General features: G+C 39.8%; 1 protein-coding gene across 4 annotated transcripts in view; it reads right to left on the bottom strand.

Annotated features, from left to right (window-relative positions):
- ASB5 (ankyrin repeat and SOCS box containing 5) overlaps positions 1–4901 on the bottom strand; it is a 64278-nt gene extending 59377 nt beyond the window's left edge. The window contains exons 1-3 of one of the 4 annotated variants that reach the window (XM_017879112.1): positions 4846–4862; positions 1629–1748; positions 192–476 (exon numbers count right to left, since the gene is read on the bottom strand). In XM_017879112.1, the coding sequence (XP_017734601.1) occupies positions 192–387 (196 nt within the window). In that variant the 5' untranslated portion in view covers positions 388–476; positions 1629–1748; positions 4846–4862. Of the gene's footprint in view, positions 1–191; positions 477–1628; positions 1749–4148; positions 4191–4845 lie in introns of those variants that run through there. The other 3 variants (XM_017879110.1, XM_017879109.1, XM_017879111.1) reach the window with 3 other exon arrangements.
- Between the last annotated feature and the right edge of the window lie 14117 nt (positions 4902–19018).

Here is a 19018-nt window from a genome sequence, read left to right as displayed (position 1 = left end):
TGATTTTAACCCAAAATTTACATAAAAAAGTAATTTTCCTCTTTATAAAGCCATGAAGTGTTATAAGTATTTCCCTTAACAAAAGTTTATAACATATTTACCTTGAAGCAGTCTAAAAAGAAAACATGTAATTATGGATCAAATGAAAGCTAAACTCCACTTGAAACAAGAGAGGATTATCACAAACATACCTTGTCCTTGGGTTACTCCATAAAATTCAGCTGCTATCCTTGCCGCTTCCTTGCGGTTGCCTTTCACAATGTAGAAATGACTGAGGATGGCAAGGCTGATTTTCACAAAAAGCTTAAAACAGAACAGCGAAAGTATTGTAAAGTAGACATTGGATAATTGTTGAGCAAATGGCCGATTTTCTTCCAACACCGACATTGCTGCAGAAGAATCTGTGGCTATCTTTAGTTGGATCCAAGTCTCAAATGTGCCTGGCTCTCGTCCGGGATGCTCCTGAACAGCTGGTCCTGAGGAAAGAAAATATCAGCTGGTAATGATGCCTACAGCTCAAAATATTTATACAGTCCATAAAAGTTCTTCGCAAACTCCTATTGGTCTGAAAATATTCCATGGAAGCAATTGTATCACGTGTTGCAAGTCTCCTGACTTTCCATTCTCAATATAAAATGATACTCCACCTCTGTGCTCCAAATTTAAAAATCCAGATATTGAAATATATATGCATATCCTTTCCATTTGATACATTTAGTTATCAAGAACAATTTGAAGACAGTGTATGGGGTTCCCATTGTTAATGTAAATGATATTCATAATATCAAGTAAAGTTGTCTATCCTTTAAGGCTTTAAAATGGCACTGTACTATTTGTAGACCATGAGCTAAATCCGTAAACAGTCCATGGCTTGTATCTTAATGACCACTCATCAGATTAACCAATTATTTTGTTTTTACTATTTTAGAAATAAACATTTTTCTTACAAGTCATGACACTGGAACATCACAGATTAATAATTTAACACGTTTCCTTCATCCAATGGACAGTTTTTAAGAACTTGGTATGTGTCAAACGCCTTGCTAGATTTTGAAGAGACAAAGACAAGTAGAATGGTCCCTGCCACAAGGAACTCAGAGTCTAGCAGAGGAAACGGAAAAGAAATCAGGTAAATATAAAGCAGGTAAAAACAGTTACTAAGGGAGCAGAAAGAGGAAGCATGTAATCCTGGGAGGGAGGTGTCAGAAAAGCCATATCCAGAAGGATTATCAGGTAAACATATGCATTTCATCAAGACTCTCCAAAACCAAGGAAAACAATATACTTTTTAGGGCTATAATCTTTGCTAACCCCAATATGTTTTATTCATTAATGAAACGCGTCTGTATATAGGTATCCTTAGGCAAGTCATATTTTAAAAGAGAAATAAAATAAATTATTAAGAAAATGACATAGAACAGCAACATTTTGGCATTTAAGCCAAAAATGATCTGCCAAAATACTAAATATCATTTCTTACAGGGAGTTTAGTTACATATTTCTATGACCGGGTTTGGGACCTGTCGATTGTGGTATTTGCTGCCTAATTCATTTGAGAAGTTCCAAAATAACAAAAAATAACAACCATAAGAAAATAGAAGTGTCCGTTCTTGGAATAAGGAGCGTACCTATGACTGGTCATCCTAGTAAGTGTTGTGTGCTTCTCTCCCTCGGTGTATCCATTTTTTGCTGAGTATGTTAACTGATTGGACAGATTTACCTGACGCATTCCAACACAGGAGAAATGGCTGTAAAATAAATATGTCAAATAAAGCAGGCTGCTTCTTTCCCCAGTGAATGAATGGCTCTCAGGAAAAAAATAATAATAATAATTAGATCTATATATTAGAAAGAAATTACCAAGCTTCTTATGAAAATGGCCCCTGGTATGATTTTCAGAGGCAGGCATTCATTAGACCCAGTGTGCCATTTCATATGTGCTTTGGAAATCAGTAAAAATTAACTTCAAATAGAAGATTAACAAAATGTTCCTCTCTTTCACTACTGGTAAGACTGTGTCAGTTGAGTCAATACATGCTGATGCTTCTACGGTGAGTCCTCCCTCTGGCATGGTGATGCCTGACTCCACACTAGAGAGGTATGTCCGTGGACAGCTGGGCCATCACAGTGCTCTGAGTCACTGCAGACTTCCCCTTCAATGCTTCAGGATCAGAAATAAAACCCGCCTTAGTCACGTCTTTGTGCCCATCTAAGGTTTCAGTCCTTTCTCTTTACCGGTAAGTGCTATTACAAATAATTGTCTTTGCATGAGCTAAGCAGGAGCCTGGATTCTTTGGGGTTAAGTAACATTTTCATTTCACTAAGCCTGGAATCATCGGTGCATTAAGTTTAAACACATCTAGTTTTACTAGTACAAAAATCTACAGTATAATATTTAGGATTTTATGTCAAGACATCAGGTTTTGTTTTTATGAATTACTTGATTCCCATTTGTACGTTCTGTTGGTATACTTTCCCTCAGCAAATTTTACCATCTCTGAGTCTGTTAATTACTGAATAAAAATTCTTCAAGTGGAAATTAGATGCTGTATTTTTCATATTATAAATCCTTCCAAATAACACTATGAACAAATCTGTTAATATTTAAAAGACACATAACCACATTAAAAGTATTGTGCATCTATTTTCCTGGAATTTTCATTTCCTCAGGAAAATAAAATATTGATTAGTCATTGAAGTAACTTACTGAGATAAATGTTTTTATAATATACCATGTTGAAAGACTGTGGTAGCAAGATCTAGTTGATTAGCTCAGTACATCTCAACTTTCCTGATCTTGTTAGCTTCGATCAGTCACTCAAACTAAAATGTTGAAACTGAACTCAACATTGTATTACTAGAATGGGTGATGTGAGAAAAGTTAAAACATAGGAAAAATCATTTATTGAGGGTATACTGGATGCTACATGCATATATTTATTTATTTATGAATTTATTTCATCTTAGGGGTGGATATTATTATTCACATTTTAAAGATGAGAAAAGTTGGGCTCAGAGAGCTTTAGAGACCTGTAAAAGTTCATTATAAAGAACAGCACTATTTGAACATAAAATACATGCTCAAGTTGCCTCTAAAATTTTCTATTTTTAAGCACTTACAATCTGATTGAGCAAATACAACTCATATATACAGAGACTGAGACAGTCACACAGATTCACAGACGCATACACATACTGCCCCTGCCCCCGACACGCACAGAAGAGATCATACAAGATTATATGTGATTGGGACCCAATTACTCCAGTAAGCTGCATACATGCTACGACGATTAAATTAGATGGAACTTTGTGTGCGTTTACTAAGTGGGAATAAAGAGAGAGGGGCTAATACTGTTGGTCTATTCAAAGCTATGTGTTGGTGAGTGGTTTCCACTAAAACAACAGAGAGAAAGTCAAGTAAGGTAGTCGAGAGTTAGCACATTAAAAAACATTGAGTGTTCAAGGCAGGGTCCAATGATTAAGAACTATTAGGTTGGTGTAAAAGTAATTGCGGTTTTTGCAATTGCTTTTAATGGCAAAAATCGCAGTTACTTTTTCACCAACCTAATTAAAGGATGAGGATAAAGGAAAGTATGTTGAGTCTGGACAGAAGTTCACTGATGACCTTCAACTTAGTATTTTAATAAAATAATGGAGTGGGAATCAGGACATCAGTGTTAAGGGAATGATCCTTACAGCAACTCCCGAAGAACAAAGGCTCCCTGGCTTTCCTCCTCCTGTCACCTTTCTAGGTGCTTCTTTTTCTCACCTCCATGCAGGTATCAGAGAAGAGACTACACAGCTGACCCCTGGGACTCCCCACCTTCCTCTTTTCGAGTCTCTTGCTTACTCGTCTCTTCAGTGTCTCAGGGTACTATATGAATTGTTGCTGTGTTTTAGGGACTTAGTTTCACGTCACTCAGAAGTTGAATAGGAAAATGACTTTCAAACATAACCAGATAGCCTTTAAATTTTCATAAAAGAGGGAATTGTGCGTCTAGAGATTATGGGACTAAACTGTTTTGACTTAGCTACAGTATTGATCCAAGCTATTAGATTGAAAATATCAATGGGATATAATAAAAAGTGCCTGTTTCTAGTGCTTTCCAGTTGCTAAATCTTAACAGAGGGGAAATACAGTGACCCACCTTCAATGACTTTTTTTTTTTCCTCTTGAGGCAGGGTCTTGCTGTGTCACCCAGGCTGAGTGCAGTGTCATGATGACAGCTCACTGCAGCCTCGACCTCCCAGGCTCAAGCAGTCCTCCCACCTCAGCCTCTGTAGTAGCTGGGACTACAGGCATGAGCCACTGGGCCCACCCTTTTAAAAAAATGTAATTTTTAATTCTCTGGTACATATCTAAAGTCTCTAATTGACTTTTTTTATTCCTAATATTCCAAAAAACAAAACCACAGGGATACATTTCAAACAGCAAGGTTGCTAATATTCAGCATAATGGCAGACAGGTTCCTAGCCCTGGAATAGGTTGTTGAGGATTATTTGTATGCAGTGAATACAAACTCAGAAAGGTCATTTACCCATAAATTTGAAGGTCAATGATGGCTGATAAAAGGAAAGAGAAAAATTATGCAAGTTGTCATGGTAATCTATTCACTATTGCATTTAAAACACTACTGAAAACATAATCCCCAATTTTTTTATTCTGTTTTGTGAAATCTCATGAGAAAAAAAAAATAGGCAAATGAAGCCCCTAGATGTTCAGAATACATGAGAATTTGAAATGAAAACAGCAGTGTTTACACTTCAAATTGAATTCCTTAAAGAGAATGAAAAACCGAATTTAGCCTTATCTCCATTCAGTATATCCTGTTTATCTTCACTTACCCCCAAGCTGCACTAACGGAAACAGATACTTTAAAAAGGCAAAACACATTTTCATAACTCCTGATGCAGACTTAGACATTATGACATAATGCTTTTGTCATAGACAATTAATACATTCACAGCAGAACTATAGACACTGATGTCTCAGGTTTCTATGAGATAACCATAATTATTGATGCAGGATAAGCTCTCTTAGAGATTATAATTATCAAATAATTATTATTTATAGTGTTGGCTAGGGAAAGTTTGGGTGAGAGCTATTTTGTTGGACTATACCTATCGGGGGGGGGGGAAATTCACTGTGGTTTGGTCTCTTAGCCATTCTTCCAGTATGTGGAACAAAAGGAGTAATTTCTGCGTGAGCATTTATGATAATCCATAAAAAGGTATTTAAGCCACCAAAAAGGGTCATCAACTTAGATTGCATCCAGGCTCTTTGGAAAAATTCACCTAGCTTTCCCAAAACACAGAATAGCTTTATCCTAAAAATTGAGTTACATCAAACCATCACATATGAGATCTGCCCTAAACTATGAAATTGCTTTAGGTTAAATGAGCTTTATTCATGTATATTGTTGTCCAAAAAACTTGGCTGAAAGCTGGTAGTTCTGCATTATATAAGAGTTTAAAAAATAGATTTCTTAAAATCATTTAAAATTTTACTATTATGCCAAGCCAATTTTCTACACAGTTTATTAGAATGAAATGTGGGAATTTGTTTTTTTTCTTTTCTTGTAAACCCAGCATTTCTTAAAAGATCATATCTTCCCCACATAAGGTCCATGTACTTGAATCTCTTGGGCTCTAGAGAAAGAAGGATACTTGACCAAAACGTAGCCAAGAAAGATATTACCGGGACTTCTGCGGAGTTTGAAAAAGCACTCATCCTCTGGCAGGGGAGCTAAGGATAGCCAAGATCTAAGCTTAAATTTAACAACTGCGAGGTATAATGACAGTAAAGAAATAGCTGCCCAGGAATTAAGCCAATAAAAAGAAGAGCGATGGCTTGAGATTTGAAAGGCGCATCACGTACCTTTCATTGAGCACCTGGATCTAGTTAGTTCGCACCTGAAGTAGCTATCTACAGTAATACAGATTTGACAGTAATACGAAGTAATAAAGTCATTTTTGCTGTTGTTAATCCAAATCAATTTGAATTGAAAGGGCCTCTCTCCACTTGCCATGGAAAAAAAAAAAAAAACCTGATTATTCATATTCTGGAAGTCCTTATAAAGAGGAAATTATGAAGTGGGGTATCATTATCCTTCTGTTACAACAGGGACGAAGAAACAGAACTGAAAGAAGGTAAGAATTTGCACAACATTATACATCTTTGAAAGTGAAGCACCTGGAGATTCCAACCCAGTTTTTTGCCTCAGTGCTCTCAGATTATTTTCAGATGTTAGTGTTGAAACATTGATAATTGCCTGTTTAACCACTGTCCTCTGAGGTAGCACACCCTGTTGATTACAGTGTACATTTGTGGCCCTGTGTGGGTTTATTAAATAGCCTTTGGATAAATACTGGAGTATGTGCACTGGGTCCAATCTGATGTGTCTCACCCAAATCTTCTATGATAGAATTTGTCTAACCATCCATTTTAACTAAGCACATATTTAAAAGACTATTTGAAAAGGGAAACCTTTCAATGACATCATTGAAGATCCAAGTATGGGACCACATTAGAATGAAATGATGCCACAGTGATCTTTCAGTTTAATTCCAGCATAGCATTTTCTTTTTTTTTTTTTTTTTTTTGGATGAGTCTCACTCTGTCGCCCAGGCTGGAGTGCAGTGGCAGTGCAGTGGCACTATCTGGGCTTACTACAGCCTCCACCTCCAGGGTTCAAGTGATTCTCCTGCCTCAGCCTCCTGAGTAGCTGGGATCACAGGCGCATGCCACCATGCCTGGCTAATTTTTGTATTTTTTAGTAGAGACAGGGTTTCACCATGTTGGCCAGGCTGGTCTAGAACTCCTAACCTCAGGGGATCCGCCCGTCTCAGCCTCCCAAAGTGCTGGGATTATAGGCATAAACCTCTGCATCAGGCCCAGCATAGCAATGTGATCAGCATTCTTATACACACGTATGAATTAATAATGATCATTTCTTCTATTAGGTAAAATATATCATTTACTCTGGAACATGGCCAATTGGCTAATAAAATTGGGGTCTATGAGGACCCTGTTTAGGAATCTAAGATTACAGTTTCTTTAACAACATAAGTAGCTGCCTTATGTGCATGGATTTCAAATCTATTTTAACTCCAATTATGAATTTTAGAGAAACATTACATTTTAAATGTGTTCTGATTAGACTTAAAATTTTAATACTTTTTATACAACATGAGCAACACCAGTACATAGTTCACCTTTCTCTAGCAATTTACACAGTCAACTTAGTACTCTTCATGCTTCCATTTCCCAGCTCCCTATGATCCCATAGAATATGAGCAAAGGGGAGCCTCAGCACATGTCTGCTGGGGCCGCAGGAGTCACTCTGGTGACCACCACTCAGTCTCTGGCTAGGCTCTGCTAGCCTCTGGTGCTTCTACCCTGGAGAAAGTAAGATAAGCACGAGTCATGCACTAGCTGGTAATATTCCCATCTTCATACTTGCAGGCAATAATATAAACCTGGAAATTGGGAATTCAGCATCTGGCTGAGTCCCATCTCCTTCATCCCCGCTGCAGCCATGCAAGCAGGCGGCAGAATTTATTCTTCCACCTGTGTACAGAAGACAGAAAATGAGCTGGGCTTCATCTTTTCCTTGTTAAGCTTAATGGGATAAAATAATATGTGAAAAGGATACATATTCAACCTTGCTCTAATTTCAAATATCGTATCCAGTGTAGTAAAATATAAACTAAGTTCAAGTATTGCCTCTACCATAGATGTGTAATCTTGGACGATCTGGTAACCCTCCCTGCACCTCCACTTCCTTACCTGTAAAGAGTTCCATGAAAAAGTATCCACTTCACACGTTGGGAGGTTTAAATGCAGTAATTCATATGAAACACTCACTTGCCTGCACTGTAAGAGTTCAACAAATGTTAGCTACATTGTAATTATTACTATTACTTTGTTATTTAGGTTAAATTAGAATCTGTTGCATGCCAGGCACGGAAATTTTACTGTGTGCTTGTCTAGTGAAATGTCCAACTTCCAATAACACTATACTCACTGCCTACTGTAGACAAGTAGCTATATAACGGAAATCAATCAGCCCCCCTCTGGTATTAGGAAATATGTCCATTTCTACAAACAGAACTCATAACCAACCTTATATATAAAACAAATGATATGTTTTTTGCTCCATGGTATGAATGATAGCTGTAACTTCTTAAGAAATATACACATCACAAATATCCTGAGTAATTTCTTCTTCCCAGGCTCCATAACAAAGTTACTCAACAGTTTGATATATCCTGGGAAAACAGCAGATATTTTGGGTTTTAGAAATAAAACGTATCCCACGCTGGCATCCATGGCTCCTGATTGAAGAAATCAAGGCTCTGGAATTGGGAACTCTTACCTGAAGATGTGATCGTGGCAATGATAATAAGAACAGTAACAGCAAATACATCTTGTTGTATATTACTGTAACCCTAATGCGACCCGTGAATTAACTGAAGTTGAACCAGTAGGGAAATGAAGACAACAAAAACTACACGGCCACCTTAAAGCCTCGACATTTGCTCTGATGAGCATCTAGCAGCTGATATGCTGTATGTCCCAGGCTAATCAGGATAAGTCAGCAGAATGTGGTAGGCAGGCAGGGCAAGGTCTTCAGAAGAACCAGTCGCTCTAGTTGTGAGCTGTTTGAACTTGGGAAAGGTCCTTAATCCCTCTAAGCCTGTTTTCTCAACTATGAAAACAGGAAAATTGTTCTATTACAGGCCCACTGGAAGAGTGTGTGAGAATATGCCCTGCATTTTGTTTAATTTCCTTTTAAAGGCAGCCCCTCAACTGGTGAGCTCCTGATTTTATCCTTTTCAAAAATAATAAAGAGGCCGGGCGCAGTGGCTCACACCTGTAATCCCAGCACTTTGAAAGACCGAGGCAGGCAGATCACGAGGTCAGGAGATCGAGACCATCCTGGCAAACACGGTGAAACCCCGTCTCTACTAAAAAAAATACAAAAAACTAGCCGGGCGAGGTGGCGGGCGCCTGTAGTCCCAGCTACTCGGGAGGCTGAGGCAGGAGAATGGCGTGAACCCGGGAGGCGGAGCTTGCAGTGAGCCGAGATCGCGCCACTGCACTCCAGCCTGGGCGACAGAGCGAGACTCCGGTCTCAAACAAACAAACAAACAAACAAATAAATAAAATAATAATAAACAAACATGTCCCACAGTAATTTCTCAAACTCCAGCTTACCGCTGCCAAATAACTGCAGCTTACTGCTCTGAGTTGCGAGTCAAGATATGGCTCCTTCATTCACACATATCTCTTGAGCGCCGTGTACCAGGTGCTATAGGGCACACAGCAGTGTGGGGATGACAACAGCGAGCAGGCAGGCGAGGACTGTGCTGTCAGAGTGTTAAACTCATCAGCTGACACAGTCGGGACTCGCAGCATGTAAACCATACCCAGTTTTTCAAGCAATCGATTTTCTCTCCATTCTGCTCTTTGCTTTGCTCTTTCGTTTATCTAGTGCCAGAATCTCAAATCAATAAAAAGTCGAGTGAAGCCTTTATTTGTCCACCAACCTCAGCATTAGTTTAGTGTTTATATTCTCTCCTTGTCTTTCTCGCTTGGACAATTCTCAAGCCTCTATTTTGCTTTCCAGTTACATTTGGCTTCATTTTTGTGTGTGTGGTAACTGCCTCCGAGCTTGGCTTGGTCACACTTTCTATGTAGAGTTCTTTGCGGAGCTCCCCCGCCTGGCCTCTGTCTGTAATATCACCAAAGGCAGTAGTGGGCTTTGGCAGTGTTTTGCAAAGACCAACAAAGATGAATATGCATCACACTGAGGTCCATGAAACCAAGATCAGATTTTTTGTGTGTGTATGGCAAGGGAAGGCAGACTGAAGGGACTGAACTCTTCAGCCTTTGCATATTTATCACATGAATTTGGCAACTCATACATGGAGAGAATGAAAGCTCGCTCCCGGAACAAATGAGGAAACTTTCGTGAGGAACTGAATGGGGTCAACAAGTAAGCATGTTTTGCCCATATTTGACTTGTGGAGAGTCTCTTCAGTTTACCAACCTTGTCACTCAAATGAGCACATTTTATATGTACCTAATTTTTGTGCAATTGTTTACTATAAAGAACATTTGTAGCATATTAAAGGGGCGTGGCTATTTATCCTAAGGTTATATGAGATTATGTTAGAGGCATTCCTTACTCACATATGAACATCTCTAGAGAGCCAGCATTGCCTCAGGAGCCAGAGCACCTTCGTTTGAATCTCAACTCTCCTACTTCTCCTCCTGTGACCTCAGGAAGTTGATTAATTTCTCTATGCCTCCATTTCACAATTTGTAAAACGCAAATGCTAATAACAACTATCTCAATAGGTTGTCAGAATGATTAAATATTAAACAAGTCAGTACTTAAAAGTATTTGGAATAATGTCTAGCATATACTAAGTGTTTTATAAAAATTTGTTATATAAATAAATTTTGAAATAACAAAATATATGACAAGTAAAACCAATTGATGAAGACCAAGTTGGAAGATGAAGTCTGGTGTGTAGCTTGGCGTAAGAAACTCCAATAACATAGCTATATTCTAAGTTTAAATATGAATGGCCTCTCATTACTCACAAGAAATTAAAATTCAAAGGAATTCTGAGCATGTTCATAAAAGATATATTCATATTAACCAAAACTGAAAACAACTCAAATTTTCATCAAGAAGAAATAAACTAACTCTGGTACATTTATATAACATAATACAGTACAGCAATAAAAGGAATAAGTTATGAATATGTACAAAATGTAGATGAATCTCAAAAACTTACTTTGAGCAAGAGTAGATTATATGATTTCTTTTATATGAAGTTTAAAGTCAACAACATAAATATATGATTACTGAAATTAAAGGACATTGCTGAGGGGAGGGTGGGATGAGTTGGAGATTTTACTAGAAGAGGAAATGTGGTAACTTTCCAGGAATATTGGAACATCATCTGTCCTTCAGTGATGGTAACATGAGAATACACATTTGGGGGAAAAAACCCTCATCAAATGTTCATTTAAGATGTGTGCATTCTATTCTGTGTAAATTATACTGTTATTAAATAAAAACTATACTACAAAGATAAACAAATCTTCAGTTCTGGTAATGGCAGGCTAGTTAATTCAGAACAAATCTCCCATTGGAGACAATGATTTCTAGACGAAACATTAAACCATTTTCTAGTTGCATCTACAAGCTATAAAGAAAATGAGAAGGCATTGGACCAAGAATCCAGGACAAATAGAAAATCTGAACAGGAGAGCACGGACTCTGGGACCATTTTTTTTTTCAGGTGCATTTTTATTTTACTTTTTTATTTTTATTATCATTATTTTATTTTAAGTCCTGGGATACAAGTGCAGAAAGTGTAGGTTTGTTACATAAGTATATGTATGCCACTGTAGTTTGCTGCACCTATCAACACATCATCTAGGTTTTAAGTCCCACATGCATTAGCTATGTGTCCTAATGCTCTCACTCCCTCACCCTCCAACCCCCCACTGGCACTGGTGTGTGATATTCACTCCCTGTGTCCATGTGTTCACATTGTTCAACTCCCACTTATGAGTGAGAACATGTGGTGTTTGGTTTTCTGTCCCTGTCTTAGTTTGCTGAAGATGATGGTTTCCAGCTTCGTCCATTTCCCTGCAAAGGACATTATCTCATTCCTTTTTATGGCTGTATAGTATTCCATGGCATATATGTACCACATTTTCCTTATCCAATCTATCACTGATGAGCATTTGGGTTGGTTCTATGTCTTTGCTATTGTAAACAGTGCTGCAATAAACATACATGTGCATGTGTCTTCACAGTAGAATGATTTATATTCCTTTGGGTATATACCCAGTAATGGGATTGCTGGGTCAAATGGTATTTCTGGTTCTAGATTCTTGAGGAATCACCACACTGTCTTCCACAATGGTTGAACTAATTTAAATTTCCACTAACAGTGTAAAAGTGTTCCTATTTCTCTGCAGCCTCACCAGCATCTATTACTTCTTGACNATCTATCACTGATGAGCATTTGGGTTGGTTCTATGTCTTTGCTATTGTAAACAGTGCTGCAATAAACATACATGTGCATGTGTCTTCACAGTAGAATGATTTATATTCCTTTGGGTATATACCCAGTAATGGGATTGCTGGGTCAAATGGTATTTCTGGTTCTAGATTCTTGAGGAATCACCACACTGTCTTCCACAATGGTTGAACTAATTTAAATTTCCACTAACAGTGTAAAAGTGTTCCTATTTCTCTGCAGCCTCACCAGCATCTATTACTTCTTGACTTTTTAATAATCACCACTCTGGTATGAGATGGTATCTCATTGTGGTTTTGATTTGCATTTCTCTAATGATCAGTGATGTTGAACTTTTTTCATATGTTTATTGGCCGCATAAATGTCTTCTTTTGAGAAATGTCTGTTCATATCCCTTGCCCACTTTTTGATGGGGTTGTTTTTATTCTTGTAAATTTGTTTAAGTTCCTTGTAGATTCTGGATCTTAGCCCTTTGTCAGATGGGTAGATTGCAAACATTTTCTCCCATTCTGCAGCTTGCCTGTTCACTCTGATGATAGTTTCTTTTGCTGTGCAGAAGCTCTTTAGTCTAATTAGATCCCATTTGTCAATTTTGACTTTTGTTGCAATTGTTTTGGCATTTTGTCATGAAGTCTTTGCCCATGCCTATGTTCTAAATGGTATTGCCTAGGTTTTCTTCTAGGGTTTTTATGGTTTTGGGCTTTACATTTAAGTCTTTAATCCATCTTGAGTTGGTGTAAGGTGTAAAGAAGGGGTCCAGTTTCAGTTTTCTGTGTATGGCTAGCCAGTTTTCCCAGCAACATTTATTAAATAGGGAATCTTTTTCCCATTGTTTGTTTTTGCTGGGACCACTTTTGCTAGGAACATTTGCTACGAGGAAGAGATGGCAGGGAGACAAAGTAATCCTCGAACAGTCTCTTCATGAAAGCAGAACTAAAAGTTGAAGAAACAGGCCTACCAAAATTGAGGACCATGGTAAAATGGAATGCTGAACACTTAGACCTGACATCCAGAAGAGCTGAAATCTAGCAGTAAGAATGAGTAAGCCAGAAGTACATCAGCCCCTTCAATGTCTGCAATCTACATGGGCAATAAAATTTTAATCCCTGAAGTTGGATCAAGGTGATTCAAGATTGCTAGTGCCCATAGGCACCTAACAGAAAGAAACAATGCTCTCTGGAGGAAGGTAATGTTCTAGGGCCTAAATTTTTCTATACATATTTTTCTGACAAGTTTAGGAGTCATTAAAAAATAATAAGGAAACAGACAGAAAGACATATCAATATGATTGAGAACTAGCACAAACAACAGATATAGACCCATAGGTATTTCAGATGGTGAAATTTCTGAAAATAAATGCATCAAGTATTTTATTAAGCTCATAAAGCTAGAAGTCAAATTTTAACATTTCAGCAAAAAAGAGGAATCTTTAAAAAGAACATCACAGATTTAAAGCAAAAGAAAAAAATGAAAATGAAAAAAAGAGAAACCGTAGAAATGAAAAACATAGTATCTAAAATGAGTAACTCAGTGTATGGGTGTATCATCAGCAGATAGATGTAACTCATAGTTAGCACCTCTGAAGACGTCAGGAGAAACTATCCAGGATGAAAGAGACAGAAGCAAGAACAGGAGGAATTGAGGATATAATTAGAAAACCTAACACATATTTAACAGAGGTCATAGATTTAAAAAATGGCCAACAGCAAAATTTGCAAATGTAATGGCTGAGAATTTTGCAAATCTAATGAAAGCTATCAATCCACACATTGAAGAAGCCCAGTGACTCCCAAGCAAGCTAATTAAAAATAAAATTCTGGGCCAGGTGTGATGACTCACGCCTGTAATCCCAGCACTTTGGGAGGCCAAGGAGGAGGGATCACGAGGTCAAGAGATCGAGACCATCCTGGCCAACATGGTGAAACACCGTCTCTACTAAAAAATATACAAAAATTAGCTGGGCGTGGTGGCGTGCACCTGTAGTTGCAGCTACTCCGGAGGCTGAGGCAGGAGAATCGCTTGAATCCAGGAGGCAGAGGTTGCAGCGAGCCGAGATCGTGCCACTGCACTCTAACCTGGTGAAAGAGCGAGACTCCGTTTCAAAAATAAATAAAATAAAAATAAAAGTCTGGGCTGGGCGTGGTGGCTCACTCCTGTAATCCCAGCACTTTGGGAGGCTGAGGCGGGTGGATCACGAGGTCAGCAGTTCGAGACCAGCCTGGCCAAGATCTCTACTAAAAATACAAAAATTAGCCAGGCACAGTGGCGGGCGCCTGTAATCCCAGCTACCAGGGAGGCTGAGGCAGAAGAATCACTTGAACCTGGGAGGTGGAGGTTGCAGTGAGTCAAGATCGTGCCACTGCACTGGAGCCTGGGTGACAGAGCAAGACTCTGTCTCAAAAATAAATAAATAAATAAGTATCTGATGTATGCTGAGGAGGCGGGGCCAAGACGGCCGACTGGAAGCAGAGGAGGCTCTTATAGAAAAAAAAAAAAAAAAAGCCATAATAAGTGTATGAAGTCTTCACCGGCAACCAAGGGATCCAGGTTCTCTCATCCAAATTGACTAGAAGGCTGGAGTGAACCACGGAGAGAAGGAAGAGCAGTGTGGTGCAGTGCCCACCTGAGAGCCCGGCGGGGAAGAGGAATCCCCTCCTCCCAGCCAAGGGAGGTGGTGAGTGAGCCGCTGTCTAGCTGGGGAAACTGCTTTTTCCACAGAACTGTGCAATCCACAGATCAGAAGATCCCACTCGCAAACCCATGCTACCGGAGCCTAGTGTCCCCACCCCAGAGCATGGGAGCATGCAGATTCTTTTTTTTTTTTTTGAGACAGAGTTTGCTCTTGTTGCCCAGGCTGGAGTGCAATGGCGTGATCTCGGCTCACTGCAACCTCTGCCTCCCGGGTTTAAGCGATTCTGCTGCCTCAGCCTCCCAAATAGCTGGGATTACAGGTGCCCTGCACAACACTAGGCTAATTTTTTGTATTTTTGGTAGAGATGGGGTTTCACCATGTTGGTGAGGCTGGTCTTGAACTCCTGACCTCAGGTGACCCACCTGCCTTGGCCTCCCAAAGTGCTAGGATTACAGACTTGAGCCACCGCACCAGGCCACATGAAGTTTCTTTTTTTTTTTTTTTTTTTTTTTTCTGAGAGGGAGTCTTGCTCTGTCGCCCAGGAGTGCAGTGGCCTCATCTCAGCTCACTGCAAGCTCCGCCTCCTGGGTTCATGCCACTCTCCTGCCTCAGCCTCCCGAGTAGCTGGGACTACAGGTGCCCGCCACCACGCCTGGTTAATTTTTTGTATTTTTAGTAGAGACGGGGTTTCACTGTGGTCTCCATCTCCTGACCTCGTGATCTGCCCACCTTGGCCTCCCAAAGTGCTGGGATGACAGGCCAGAGCCACCGCACCGGGCCTCACAGCTGGAATCTGCTTAACCCTAGGGAACTAGGGGTGGGGGGCATGCAGCAACTATCACCAGCTGTGGCTGCCTGCTGTCTAAGCCATTTGAGCTCCTTGTGGGAGGAGCAGCAGCCAGCACTGGGACTCGCAACTACCTAACACGCTAAGCTCCCTGGGCCGGGGAATGGCAGCACCAATTTCTATAGCTCCAGGCTATAGAAATATAAATCATTCTACTATAAAGACACATGCACATTTATGTTTATTGCAGCACTATTCACAATAGCAAATACATAGCACCAACCCAAATGCCCATCAATGATAGACTGGATAAAGAAAATATGGTACATGTACACCACGGAATACTATTCAGCCATAAAAGGGAATGAGATCATGTCCTTTGCAGAGACATGGATGAAGCTGTAAGTCATCATCCTCAGCAAAGTAACACAGGAACAGAAAACCAAACACCACATGTTCTCGCTCATAAGTGGGAGTTGAACATTGAGAACACATGGACACAGAGAGGGGAACAACACCCACCAGGGCCTGTTGGGGGCTGGGGGGTGAGGGGAGGGAAGTTAGAGGACGGGTCAATAGGTGCAGCAAACCACCATGGCACCCATATACCTATGTAACAAACCTGCATACTCTGCACAGGTATCCCATTTTTTAAGACGAAATAAAGGAAAAAAACAATAAAAATCTTCCTTGTCAAGAACTGTGAAGAATGTAGACTTTATGCTATTTGTAATCTAGTTAAGTTAGGCTGCCATAATTTTGTGGCTGTTAACAAAACACTTCAGCCTCCTAGATCAGCCACTTTATTTCAAGTCACAGTACTTTATTATTCATGGCACAGCAAACAGCAAGAGTATAGTGTTTGCATCAGTTCCTCTTGCCTACAGGGCAACAACAAAGGGATGAAACTAGTATATGTGCTGCACATGCAGTAGTTTCATGTTGTGGCTCAGGAACTCCAAGCTTTAGGAACCCAGATCTTTTATAGTGGGCAGTAAGCTGACCTACACTTTACCCTGGAGGAATATAACTATGCTTATTATGCTGAACAGTAAACAAGCCCACCCTCTGATCCAAAGACATTTACCTCCATCTTCCAAGCTATTTGCTATACAAATATCCTTGAAAGGATAAACCTATATAAAAAAGGCAGCAAGCCACTCTTTTGCAAAAAAAAAAAAAGCACAGGCATACGAGACTCATGGAGAGCTGTCTGCCGATCTTATTCACACCTCATTTTTAATCTTGGCTTGTAATAAATTTTCCCGTTATGTCCACCGATCTATCAACTTTTGTGACTAATCTGATCAACAGAAGCTAAGACCAAATACATTAAATTTGTTTTCTACAGAACATAATGAAGACACTGTTAACAGGACTCCAAACAATAGGATGAGAGCAGCCTAGACTATTGATTTCAAACATTCCTCCCAGAGTTCTGGACCCAATCAGCTGAACAGTTACTACAAACAAATTCTGACAAACCTGCCTTCCAGTGCTGAGGAGGTTTCATTGATCACTTCAGCTAAAGGTCGGGGTAAATTTTGCATCACCCTTTCTAATTGGAGGACTCTCGTTGTAGAAATAGTTACCCTCAGATTATGCATAAATAATGAGTAAAAATTACCCTCAGAGTATGCATAAATTGCTCTGGGGAGCAATTTCAAGTAATCAAGAGTAGCTTCATTTTGGAGAGATCTTTGCAGTCATCTGAGGGATACAGGATCTATTGGTGGTATTTTTCTCAATCATTCTTTAGGTGCAATCCACTTGGTTTTCAGGAGGAAGGCAAGGTTATGCATGGCTTCCACACAAACTGTGCAACCCCATGGATTCTCATGGTGTCCTCAAAAAGTGTTGTTCGAACTGTTGGGCCACTCCAAGTGATAGATACATTATATGGGGATGGAGGGACACAGGTTGACAGTGCCTCTAACGTGGCTTCCCATTGGCTGGTAAATCTTAGGCTTCCCAGTTTAATTTTATAATTGACAGTAGTCCTTATTTTGGAAGGGACTGCCTGAGAGCAGTCAGTGTAACTTGTCCAGTTTATCCATACCATAGCTGGTGGCATTTGCCCACTCTATGGAAAAACTGCTTGATGGCTCAGTGTGGGGAGTGCGGAAGACATCTGGAGGCATTGACAAGGAGGCAGGAACTGAGCCACCTCCTGCTGTTTCCAACAGACTTTACAATATGGTTAAGGAGAATGGTGGTCAAATTGTGGTTAGAGCCCTTAGGCTGGAGATGCCAGACCTATTAAACTGGAAGCTGCCTACTACAGTTTGAAAAGTCTGCAACAGGCCATTTTTCTTTTTCTTCTGCAACAGGCCTTTCCTTCATAAGGAAGGCACTCAGGGCAGATCTGAAGGGAAAAGATCATTAATGTCTCTCTCTTCCTACACTTCCCAGGGTCTAAGGTGTTCACTCTTCATGTTTCCAGACAGCAGCTATTCCAGTAGCTCAATCTTTACCTTTTTTTCCAATTATCCTCTACATACACTCAGACTTTTTATCCAGAAGGGTCCGATGCAATAGACAGAAAGGGATTTTTATAAAACAGGGAGACTCATTATATCTTCAAGTTTAGCCTCTGTGGGCCATTGTAGTGGGACTTGACAAGCAGTGTTCACAACGAGTCATCATTACTCTTGTCATAGTCTGATTGTGTTGCTATAATAGAATACCTAGGCAATTTATAAAGAAAAGAGATTTATTTGGCTCATGTTCTGCAGACTGTACAAGAAGCTAGCATGAGCATCTGCTTCTGCTGAGGGTCTCAGGCTGCTTCCACTCATGGCAGAGAAGAGAGGAAGCAAGAAAGGGTGTGAGGTGCCAGACTCTTTTTAACAGCCAGCTTTCCTGGGAACTATTAGATTGCGAACTCACTCACCCCTTTCCTCACACTCCCCGCAACCAGGAAGGCATTAATCCATTCATAAGGAAATCTGGTCTATGACCCAAATACCTCAGTTAGGCTCCACCTCCAGCACCGGGGATCAGTTTCCACGTGAGGTTTGGAAGGGACAAAAGTCCAAATTATAGGATTTCTCATCATCTACAAACATGCCATCCCCCAAAAATTAACCCATGTGGCTTAAGTTTAAATCTCCAGGAGCCCTTTTTGACTAGGCTGCCAGCAGAAAGGTATACTTACCAGGTTGGCCTGGGTTGCTATTAGGGGAAAAGAAAGGTGCATTATGCCAGAAATGCTCAGGGCAGAATCCTCAGCTTTCAAAACACATCTATGTCACTCCTCACTCATTCTGATCATTATCCGGAAGGTAGATGCGGATGTTCCTTTTCTGGGAATAGCCACATTCAGTGACCAATCTGCCTTCCCACAGTGAATCAGAAGGAGAGGAGGGAGATAAAGTCAGAAGTCTTTATTTATTTATTTATTTATTTATTTATTTATTTTTATTTTTAATTTTTAATTTTTTAATTTTATTATTTTATTTTTTTTGAGGGAGCTGTTCCAAAGCTCAACAATATCCGATGCGTGGAAGCAGGGAAGGTCTGTCAAG

The sequence above is a fragment of the Rhinopithecus bieti genome, unplaced genomic scaffold (genome assembly GCF_001698545.2).
Source record: "Rhinopithecus bieti isolate Rb0 unplaced genomic scaffold, ASM169854v2 scaffold_9996, whole genome shotgun sequence".
NCBI classification, from domain to species: Eukaryota; Metazoa; Chordata; class Mammalia; order Primates; family Cercopithecidae; genus Rhinopithecus; species Rhinopithecus bieti.
Note: the sequence above shows the minus strand (reverse complement) of the source record. Positions and strands in the feature narration are given on the sequence as shown.